Source organism: Myotis brandtii, unplaced genomic scaffold (assembly GCF_000412655.1).
Source record: "Myotis brandtii unplaced genomic scaffold, ASM41265v1 scaffold43, whole genome shotgun sequence".
Lineage (NCBI taxonomy): Eukaryota > Metazoa > Chordata > Mammalia > Chiroptera > Vespertilionidae > Myotis > Myotis brandtii.
In genome coordinates this window covers 5,264,385-5,276,394 of record NW_005366455.1, presented here as the reverse complement: position 1 = coordinate 5,276,394, position 12,010 = coordinate 5,264,385, and the positions used below count along the sequence as shown (strand labels likewise).

Genomic DNA, 12,010 nt, shown 5'->3' with positions numbered 1-12,010 from the left:
GGAAAGGGCAGGATATGACATTTCTTAGCCCTCCAGCAGCGGACCTTCGTTTTTTTCGCCAGGAGTGTGGTGAAAAACCCTAGATCACCTTTTCGGATTCTTATTACCCAAGTTATTAAGAATATTACTAGTGGCATACAGGGAGCTTAGCCACTGAGCGGTCAGAAAAGGTGTTTCCTCTGTAGTTCACACCAATCGCCAGCTTGGCCCCTCCAGCCCAGGCCTGACTCTCTGGCCCAGGCTTCAGGCCTGGGCAGGGGACCCCCCACCTTCCCCCGATCAGCGGCTCCGCCCTCGCCCATGCCTGACACCTTGGCCAGAGGCGTCGACCCCCACCACCCTCCGATCGCCGGATCGGCCCCTTGCCCAGGCCTGACGCCTCTGGCAGAGGCATCAGGCCTGGGCAGGGGACCCCCATCTCCCCCAGATCACCGGCTTCTGGGCAGCTTCTGGGGCCAGCCTGTGGCCCGACGGGCAGCAGGCAGGCAGCTTCTGGGGTCACACACGGGGGCCTGGATGGTGGCTCTCGCGCTGGCGGCTGCGGTGTCTTGCCCTGCCTGCAGTATGCAAATTAGCCACCATCTTTGTTGGTGGTTAATTTGCATATCATGCGGATTAGCCAATGGGGGTGTAGCGAAAGTACAGTCAATTAGCATGTTTGTCTATTAGATAGGGTAATTTGTAAATATGTAGGCTATCTTTTCACTTTCTTGATAGTGGCCTTTAGTGCACAATGTTTTGAATTTTGAAGTCCAATTTGTCTGTTTCTTTTGTTGCTTGTGTTTTTGATGTCATAGCTAAGAAATCATTTCCAACTCTAAGGTCATGAAGATTTATCCCATCTTTTTTTCTAAGAGTTTTAACTCATATTTAGATCTTTGATCCATTTGCAATTATATTACTTTATTTTTAATAAAATTATTTTATTTTGAAAACTTTATTTGGAATAAATTTGTATAGCTAGTTAAAAACTTCCATATAACCATGAAAGAATTAAAACATATCAAGTTATACATATGAAGATTTATGTTCAGATATTATTTCTGCTACCTATAAACTACATGGCATTTTAGGCACACACAAAAAAAAGTTAGCTTGCCTTAGATACCTCATACATAAACTGTAGTTACGCATGCATTGGTTTTCTCTCAGGGTTGTTTTTGGATCAAATAAGTTAATGAATTTGAATGTTTTTATAAAATGGTGTTAAGCACATGTAAAGTACCTGATACTTTCTTATTCTATTTCAGTCTTTGTAACTTTATGTGTTTACTTATGAATATTCATAGGAAACAAAATCCAATTCACTGGAAACTAGCTAATGTAGAAAATTATTCCCGTATGAGACTTAAGTTGGTGCCAAATTATAATTTCAAAACCCACGATGAAGCTAGTGCTTTGAGAGATAATCTAGGTGAGTTCCAGTGGCTATTTATTTATTTGTTGAAGATAGTAAGGGTGTTGATGGGGTTCGTTATTGTTTTTATTAATTGTTTACTCATGAAAGAAGGATGATGTTTTAGAATTGACATTTAAGTGGTTATATATATTGAATTCTGTTACCGTTGGCCTAAATCTAACATGACTTTCTATTTAAATTGTAATTTTTCAAACAAAAACATAATTTAAAACCATAAAATTATACTGTCATTCATGTGAAATGTGTTATCTCTAATATCCATTGTGGTACATTGAAACGGTGGTCCTTTCTCCTTAGTTTTGCTTACCAAGACCGATGCCAATGTTAAATATATCTAGAATTCTTGGCAATGCTAGGCCTTTCTTTTATAACGTGTTCTTACAGAATTCTAGATACTTAGAGTCTTAGATGGGCCAGTGTCTTTTTCTTAAAAATGCATAGCCTTGCAGTAATTTGAAGCAGACTTAAAGCAAGCATGTCAAAGTCGTGGCTCGCGGGCTGCAAGTTTGACATGCTTGCTTTAAAGATTCTATAATTCTTTAGGAAACCATTCTTTTCTAACCTTTTGACTTGGCATTTCTCCCTTTTGAAGAGAGGTCTGTGAAATACTCCAAAATATAGATGAAGAGTCATTGGCCAGTTGTGTGTATATATAACTACCTGTGTTCCATTGTGTCCGTTGTGTTCTTTTGTGTTCAATGACTAAGTTACAGATGAAATTAGTACCAATTTTTAAATTTTTTAAAAGTTGCCTTAATATATCGGTCAGTAGAGTTGATGCCATAAAATTAATTAAGAAAGCTAAGTACCTTCTTTACTTGTAATGCACATTATCATATAATTGTCAGAAGTTACAAAAGAGCTACAATATGATTTTTTTTACTTTGTGTTTAATAGATATTTTGTTTTTAAGCAGGTGTCCAGCCCTCACAGCCTTCCAGTGATTCATTGCTTTTGGAAGTAGTGAAACAAGTAAAAGTTAGTGATATGGAGGAAGATAAGTTAGATCTTTCTGAAGAGGAAATAACAGCCAGAGTAAATATGTATGTATATGTATTTGAAATAATTTAAAATTGTTTTGTTCTGAGAAATGGGATTATAAAATTGTGGAAGATAACTTGCTTGAAATTTTAATACTATACACTTCCAGGGTCCAACAGTTAACGCTGTATCAGCTGTTAGAAGTGTGTCAGTGTTAACTGAGATTATTGAGGAAGGCTTCTTAGAACTGGGATAACTTGAAGCTGGACCTTGAAATTAGAAAGTATTTGATTCGAATGATAATGAAAATATAATATCCAATTTATGGTTTATAGCTAAAGCTGTGTTTAGATGGAAGGGTACCGCATGAAATATAACTCTTAAGCAAAAGGAAGAAATTATAAAGATAAAAGCAGATGCCAGCCGGCGTGGCTCAGTGGTTGAGCATTGACCTATGAACAAGATCATAGTTTGATTCCCGGTCAGGGCATATGCCCAGGTTGTGGGTTCGATCCCCAGTGTGGGCTGTGCAGAAGGCAGGCAATCAGTGATTCTCTCTCATCATGAATGATGTTTCTCTCTCAATCTCTCTCTCTCTCTCTTCCCCCCTCCCTCCCTCTCCCTCTCTCTTCCTCTCGGAAATCAATAAAAAAAATCGTTTAAAAAAAGATAAAAGCAGAAATTCATGGAAAAGAAAAAGCAAAAAGATAAAAGAAAACCAAAGTTGGTTATTTTTGTTGTTGTTGTCATCGTTTGTTGTTAATCCTCACCTGAGCATATTTTTCCATTGATTTTTAGAGATAGTGGAAGGAAGGGAGGGAAATAGAGAGAAACATCAATGTGAGAGACATATTACTGATTGGTTGCCGCCTGCACGCACCCCAACCTGAGCCAGGGATTCCACCCCAACCCGGGGCGGGCATCAAGCGTGCAACTAAGGTATATGCCCTTGACCAGAATCCAGCCTGAGACCCTTCGGTCCACGGGCCAACGCTCTATCCACTGAGCAAAATCAGTTAGGGCTAAAGCTTTTTATTAAAACACAGATAACAAAATAATAAACCTCTAGCCAGACTGGTTAGGAAAGAAAGAAAAACAACATAAATTACCAGTATCAGCAATGAAAGAGGAGATAATACTACAGATATTAAAATTATTAAAAAGAAATACTAATGACGAATAAATTTATGCCAATAAATTTGTGAACTTATATGAAATGCATAAATTCTTAATGTATTTTGTGTAAATAAAAAATCATTCAAATATAAATCTCATGTCTTATAAAATTAATATCCAATAGTTTTTTAATTATCTACAAAAATATTCTTTATATTTAAATTATTTAAATATTGTCCAATATTCTCATTACCAGTTTCAAAAAAATATGTTTTACATTTTAATTGTATATGACCTATTAAAACAAAATTCAGTGAATCTTTAATACTACTGGCAGAAGTCAGTTTAAACATGCAGCAATACTGGTCATGTCATTTTAGTTATATTTGGGAGACATAAATTGGCCCACAGAATATATTGTGAATAAAGGATTACATTAGTGGTTTCATAAATTATTATTAGAAGTGCTAATTATGATGGATTCTTAAACTGTGAAATGAGACTTTCCAAGAGTAAATCAAACTTAGAGCATCATCATTATCATAGTATCCCCTGACAAGAAACAAGATAATACTATGTACTGCTAATCTCCATATCTTACTTAGAGTGAAGTGAGTTTTGATTGGTTTTTGTTTTTACAGTGATGAGAATAAAGAACAGGATCAAAAAGAAAAGTTGGTCTTCTCAGTAGACTGTGAACTCATTACAATAATTGACATAATTCCTGGCAGATTAGAAATCACTACTCAACACATTTACTTCTATGATGGCAGCATTGAAAAAGAAGATGGTGAGGAGTTCTGGGGGAATAATTTCTGTTGTTCAATATTAAGTATCCAGTTTATCAATCATTAATGTGAAAAGAGCAATCAAATGGGACTGTGGAATTATAATCTATCATGAAAAGGAGAATTGGAGAGTCATATGGGATTAAATTTATATTCAATGATGTATTGAAGGGAATGCTTTTGTTTTATCAGTGTTCTCAAAAGGTTTGGTTGAGGGGATTGCTATAAACTTAAGTTATAAAATACAGTATTAATTTTATTTGTATGTCCACTCATTCCTGTAGGCTTCTCACCTAATCCTTTATCTAAAAATAAAAGGATATTTAAATCTAAAATGTCAACATAAAGAGAGAAAAATGTTTCTGAGATATAATATTCAGAATTATTTTGTATTCTAATAGGAAGGAAGTACAATAGCTATAGCATTTTAAAATAGTTTTAAGAGAAACAATTTAAATATCCAATAAATTAACAAATGGTGTTTTGATATAGAAATTGAATTTATTTTTCCTAAGTGCTACTTTTGTTGGGAACTAGGAGGTATTTTCTGCATAGCATGAGTAACTTTTTATGGTACTTAGTCACAAGATTCCTTCTGTTTTAAGGAGTAGGCTTTGATTTCAAGTGGCCTCATTCTCAAGTTCGAGAGATTCACCTGCGGCGTTACAACTTAAGGAGGTCAGCCATTGAGATTTTTCATGTTGACCAATCCAACTACTTTCTCAACTTCAAAAAAGAGGTATGTAAGATGCTACCTTTTTGGAAGCCCCAAAGTATTAGCTTGAAATAATTTTCCAGTTAGTGAGCTATAATGAAACTTTAGAATCTATTCTTTCATCAAGTTAGAATGTTAGATGAAAAAGTATGTACACGGTTGGGCAAAAATAAGTTTACAGTTGTCCATGTGGAAAATAATAAATAAAATATAAGAAGAAACACTATATTTTGCATACTCACAAATGTAAGCCTACCTTTGCCCCACCCTGTACTTTGGAGGCTAGCCAGTATGTGAATTTTTGTTGAGATTATGTTTGAGCGTATAGTGCTTGTTTTCAGTTTTTATATATGGGTAAGTAGTGGAATGTTGAGTGTTAGCCAATACATAACTCACGGTATCCAATTGTGAAATAATATGGAATATAAATAACATGATTGGATTTATGCAATTAGGTTGGGTTCAAACTAAACAATAATGAGGCATGTATTTCGTCTGGAGAAGAGTAAATTCTTAAGCAGCGTAAATAATTAATAGATTACCACTGAAGCCAGGTTCCCTGGGTCTAAGTATCTGCTCCACCATTAGCTGTGTAAACTTTGAGATATTACTTGCCCCATCCTTTCTTCCCTCTGCCATTATCTTGGAGTCAGACTTGACATCACATTCTGACATCTGTCCCCACCTTGCTAAGCTCTCTCTCCATTCTCTCTCACAGATGTCTCTCCTAATAAAATTATTTCATGTTCAAGTCTGTCTTGGGGAGCAATAGCTAGTGAGTAAAGTTTCTTTTGGGGATGATGAAAATATTTCAAAGTTAGATACTGCTGATGGATGTACAACTCAATGTACAAATAAGCCCACTGACTAGTATACTTAAATGGTGAATTTTATGGTACAGGAATTATCTCAATAAAGCTGTTACAAAAGCTTTAATAATCCTGGTTTGTCTTGATCAATTTTTAAGCTATAAAATGCTGTTTTTTTAATAGGTCAGAAACAAAGTATATAGCAGACTATTGTCATTTCATTCTCCAAATAGTTATGGAACTAGATCACCACAGGAGTTATTCAAAGCATCAGGATTGACACAGGTAGGAAATGGTGTTCATTTTACATCTCAGAGTTTTGCATAAAAGTAATACTTTCTTCTTCTGATTATTTTATTTTGATTATTATAACTGCTGTTCTTTCATTCAGGTTGATCTTTTGAATTATCTTTGAATCTTTGTTTTCCTCACACATACAGTGCCCTGTCTTGCAGTTCTCATATTACTCAGTTTATAAGCATATCTTATGAATTCTTTTTTTCTTTTACTAATTTTCTCTTTTTAAAAAATATGTGTTTTTTCCTTAATAATAAAAGTAATCCATGTATGAGGTAAAAAATGGAGAAATATAAAAGGCATCATGGAAAAAAGGTTTAAAAAAAAAAGCGTCATTCTTTTGACAGCCAAAGCTAATGCTTTTGTGTATTTTACCCTCACCTATATCTTAACATCTCTTTAATTTGTACTGCCAAAATCCAAGGAAAGGCCATTGTTTTTTGCAGTCCAGAACTGTTAGTAGTTTCCTAATTGGGGTCTCTGACCCTGGCTCTCTCCTTCATCCACATGTGCATTAATAGTTTATTTTATTTTTCAATTACAGTTGGTATTTAGTATTATTTTATATTGGGTTCAGGTGTACAGCATAGTGGTTAAACAAATATATAATTTAGGAAGTGATCCCCCTAATAATTCTAGTACTCACCTGACACCATATATAATTTTTACAATATTATTGTCCATATTTTCTATACTGTACTTTAATCATAATCTTAAGTGTTGTTCAAAAAGCCATCAGCCATTTCTTTTTTGTTGCTTATGGAATAAGCTTTATGTAATAAAATACAGTCTCTGTTTTCTGTGGAATAAACTTTATTAATTAAATTACTAATTTCTCAAATTGCCACTTAAAAACAATTATAGTTGAGCTTTTAATAAAATCTGTATACATAGATTAATTTCTCACCGTTTCCCATAAGTTACATACATACCTTGAATGTTAGTCTGTCAGCAAAATTCTCTAGCATACCCACACTGTGTAGAGTAATTGTAGCAGGCTACGTGCAATAAGGTGGTAAAAGAAAAAAAATATGATTGTCTTTCTTCAGAAAATTTTGTATCCAGTGTGTAGCAAAATCCTTCTACCATTGCTCTATAAAGACAGTTTTCTGGAGTTAATGTAATGCTCATATAAAATTTGTAGATCATTCTAGTACATTAAGGTAATTTTTAAAAATATGCACATATGAAAATTTCATTTATAACAAAATTTTAAAATTTAAAGATAACCAATAAAATATTTAATTGAAATACAGAATTTATATGAAGACCTTTTAGATTGAAGTATAAAATTTATGTGGAAGTTTCTGTTCCTTTTCTAGAGGCCAATTTTAAAAAGGAAGTGAATTTAGAAAAAAATACTGATTTTATGTATCTACTTAGCCTTTTTTGAAGCCCCATTCCTTTTATCAGAAATATGATAGAGATGAGAAAAAAAAGATTGTTAGTAATCAGTAATAGTTACTAATTTCTAAGACACATGGATTAATTTTGTCTTTTTTTTTGTGCTGTCTAGAAATGGGTGAATAGAGAGATATCAAATTTTGACTACCTCATTCAAATAAATACAATGGCAGGGCGAACCTACAATGACCTTGCACAGTATCCCGTGGTAAGTTTTATATAAATATGGAATTGCCTTTCAGTTTTATAGTATACAAAATACATGCGTATGACAGTTATTTGTTATTTTAAAAAAAATTTTAAATGTTTTGTCTTTCTGTAAATTTTCTAACCTACTATTTTCAAGAATTACATAACCATCCTATCTATTAAAGAGGTAATATGCAAATTGACCGTCACTCCAGCACAAGATGGCCGCAGGGGAGGGCAGTTGGGAGGGACCAGGCCTGAAAGGGAGGGCAGTTGGGGGCAATAAGGCCTGCAGGGGAGGGCAGTTAGGGGTGACCAGGCTGGCAGAGGAGGGGGCAGTTGGGGGCAGTCGGGCTGGCAGGGTAGCAGTCAGGTGTCAATCAGGCTGTCAGGGGAGTGGTTAGAGGGTGATCAGGCAGGCAGGCAGGCAAGCGGTTGGGAGCCAGCAGTCCGGGATTGTGAGAGGGATCCCAGATTGGAGAGGGTGCAGGCTGGACTGAGGGACATCCCCCCCCCACACACACACACACGAATTTCATGCACTAGGCCTCTAGTAACAAATAATTGAAATATAGAGGCCTTTTTTTATTTTGCTTCATTGAAAATATTCCAGTGGAATTATAGGAAATAATACTTCTGGTTATTGAAATAAAGATGAACAAACATTTGCAATAGGTAAAGTATTTTTAAAGACTATTCTTTTTTGCTGTTAGATAAACATTTGATGTTATGTGGGGATAGTAGCTTCTCTAGGAAGGGATGTCTAAATTGTAAATTGTGTTTCTTAGTTCCCCTGGATTTTACAAGATTATACTTCAGAAGAGTTGGACTTTAATAACCCATCTGTATTTCGAGATCTTTCCAAACCAATTGGGGTAGTTAATGATAAAAATGCCAAAGTCATGCGAGAAAAGTAAGTGCCTTTTATCATTTTGAAAGATACCCATGGGTTGTTTGAATTTCTGTTTATTTCTATGGCCAACCAAGTGTTACTCTATTTAAATGCACAACTACTTTTGCTAATCAGTCTGATAATTCCTTCAATAAGTTTTCTTGAAAATGTATCAGTTGTCCTTTAAGTATCTTAACTATAGGCTATTTCCCTTTGCCAGATTTAAATTAATATTACTTGTAATTTCTTTTCACCTTGTAACAAGTATGTACAAAAGGGTAATAAGTTCTTGAAATTTTTCTTCCCAGGTATTATAGACTTAACTTGCTAATCTAACATGTAAAAATATCCATCTAAGGTAATATTTTAGTAGATATAAAATTAATGCTAACCTGTTATTTACAAATATTGTGAGTGAAGAACAGTGAAATGTGTGGACATTTTAAAAGTGCCATTTTAGTTAGAAAGTATTTTATAATTTTATATATTTACTAGAGGCCTGGTGCATGAAATTCATGCACTCGGGTTGGGGGGGCGGATCCCTCAGCCTGGCCTGCACTCTCTTGCAGTCCGGGTCTGCTCAGGGGATGGCCACCTGCCGGCTTGCAATCCGGGATCCCTCGCTCCTTACCGCTCAGCTCACTGCTCCTTAGTGCTGTGGCGGAGAGGCTCCCGCTACTACCACTGTGTTTGCCAGCCATGAGCCTGGCTTCTGGCTGAGCAGCCACTCCCCCGTGGGAGTGCACTGACCACCAGGGGGAAGCTCCTGCATTGAGCATCTGCCCCTGGTGGTCAGTGCACATCATAGCAACCAGTCATTCTGCTGTAACGGTCGCTTAGGCTTTTATTTATATAGATTATGTAGATGATCTACCCTATAAATGTCTCAGGTGTTTTTTTTCAAAGCCACCTGCAGACAAGTAAAAGTAATTTTCATTCCCTTTTTCTCCATGTGAACTTGTGGATGACTTGTCACTTATGACTTCTAATAATAAGGACAGAACTGTTTTGCCAACAAACTTACTTGTAGATTTATTTGGGTACAGATTTCTTTCTTTATTATTTTTATTTGCAAATCTTAAGACTTTTTGTAGTGTTTAATGTTTGATTTGATTTACTAGTGGAATTTGGCAGTGTATGTATTACCTTACTGCTATTAGGCAAACATTTTTTTCTGACAATAATAGAATAAAAGGTTTATTTTTAACACTATGCCACAGGAAATACTTATCATATAAATAACTTATTGATAATTGAAGGTACAAGTTATTTTAAATATCAATAGTATATTTTTTGCATAGTTACAAATGACTTTGACCTGAAAACTTTTTTTTTATTCCCCTGAATAATAATGATTTCAATATAAAAGAAATTGGCTTCAGCTTGAGGAACTTATTAGTATTTTGGTTGAAAAATTTGTGTCTGTTGCTTCAAAAAAACTGTTCACTCATATTTAAATTTTATACCCACTGATTCAGATATCACCATTCAAACTATTCAAAACAATTACACCTATAAGTATCAGTGATAGCGCTTGCAGAATCACTATAAGTCCTTCTATAATGATCTGGTTGAGGCCTTCCTACTGTCCACTATTTCCTTCATTTTTTTCTTTTAGACTTTTAGGCATTCATTTTTATAATTCTTGACTGATTCTCCATATGTTTCTTCTATTACCTTGGCCACAATAGAATGTCTAATTATTGCATTGCTTACAATAGCAAAAACAAACAAACAACCTAAATATCTAAAAGTAAGAAATAGTTATAAATTATCATATATCCATACATGTACCTGTTATAAATACCACGTACCTATTAAAGATAGACTATTTAGTCATTTGGAAAGATGTTAATAAAAAACTGTTAAATGATAATAAGTTATAAACAATATATTATGTATAGGACTTTTATGTTAAAGTATAGTTGTGTATTAACCTATACATTAAGGATTGACTGATACTAACAAAAATGTTCATATAATAGCTGATTTTAAGCTTGGGTTTTTTTTTATCTCTGTATTTTCTCATTTATCTACAGTGAACATTGCATAATACAGAACTGTTCCAGAATCCAGTATTAGTGATATTTCATTGTTGAGAAAAAAATATTACTGAATAAATTTTTTTTTCTGTTTATTAAATGGTGTGATGATATGAGTACATACATCATGGAACATTAATAAGAATTTCTTAAAAACTGTTTTCAACAATGCAATACAACCTTATGTCCTAATTTAATTTTATTGTTGTGGCCACAAAACTTTAGTTTCTTTTTTTTTTAGATATGAAAATTTTGAGGATCCAATGGGAACTATTGATAAATTTCATTATGGTACTCACTATTCAAATTCTGCCGGGGTTATGCACTATCTTATTCGTACAGAACCATTCACTACCCTCCACATCCAGCTTCAAAGTGGAAGGTATGTTTTGGGTAAATACACTATTTCCTTAAGACTACACGTTATTGTTAAAAGCTCTTTGCCTTCCTGTCACGTACTGTATAATAGGGCCATGTCTTTTTTATTCTCCTCTATTAGGTTTTGATTCATGTAGCTTCTAGATAAATAGCCAAAGTAGTTTGAGAATGGGTAACTCCAGGTGACTTACACAAATGACTTTTAAGGAGAATTTCTTTTTTTTTTTACTATTACCCAGTGCACCTTTGTGATTCATACCATAGATTTACTAAAGATTTAGAGCTAGAACTGATTTAGAGCTAGATCCAAATCATCTACCAGAGATTAAAACCTAACCAATGCCCACATAGTCCTCCTAAAATTATTAATTAATTAAGAGAAATAAAAAGAAGGAAGACTAAAGGGCTCTTACATTATTAGTAGCAGCTCAAACGGGTCTGTATGCCATTGTCTTATATTACCTGTTAGTTTTAAAATGTATCTATGTTACACATTTTCCTAATGATCGTGAAGAAACAAACTTCTTCATGAGTTTTCAGTTCCTCAGTGTATCCCCCAGTTAGTTCTCTCCTGATTCACATCTCTCCTGATTCCATGTTGCCGTATTCTTTAACATTACCATTGGCCTTTCCTACCCAATTAAGAGCTATGTAACCATTGCCTATTCTACTGTCTTTACATGTAACTTTTATTTCTCAAAATTAACCCTGGTCCCTTATTTCTGATTTTAGTACATTAAGCCTTGGTTTTTAGGATGAGAACTCTGTTCTCAAGATTACTATAAACCTCCAAATGTTACATTTATAATGATAAGCAAGTAATTTCCCCTCCAGTAAAACCTGTGTTTTTTTCAGCTTTTAATTTTATGAATAAACTAGAGGCCCGGTGCACAAAAATTTGTGCACTCGGGGGGCGGGGTAGGGGGGGTCCCCCAGCCCGGCCTGTGCCCTCTCGCAGTCTGGGACCCCTCGGGAGATA

General features: G+C 34.7%; 1 protein-coding gene across 1 annotated transcript in view; it reads left to right on the top strand.

Annotated features, from left to right (window-relative positions):
• The window catches only part of NBEAL1 (neurobeachin-like 1), a 114,894-nt gene that overhangs the window by 72,957 nt on the left and 29,927 nt on the right, over positions 1–12,010 (top strand). Inside the window, exons 33-40 of the mRNA XM_005874255.2 lie at positions 1,290–1,414; positions 2,337–2,463; positions 4,159–4,307; positions 4,911–5,044; positions 6,013–6,114; positions 7,643–7,738; positions 8,508–8,632; positions 10,895–11,035. Coding sequence (XP_005874317.1) covers positions 1,290–1,414; positions 2,337–2,463; positions 4,159–4,307; positions 4,911–5,044; positions 6,013–6,114; positions 7,643–7,738; positions 8,508–8,632; positions 10,895–11,035 — 999 coding nt within the window. The remainder of the gene's footprint in view (positions 1–1,289; positions 1,415–2,336; positions 2,464–4,158; positions 4,308–4,910; positions 5,045–6,012; positions 6,115–7,642; positions 7,739–8,507; positions 8,633–10,894; positions 11,036–12,010) is intronic.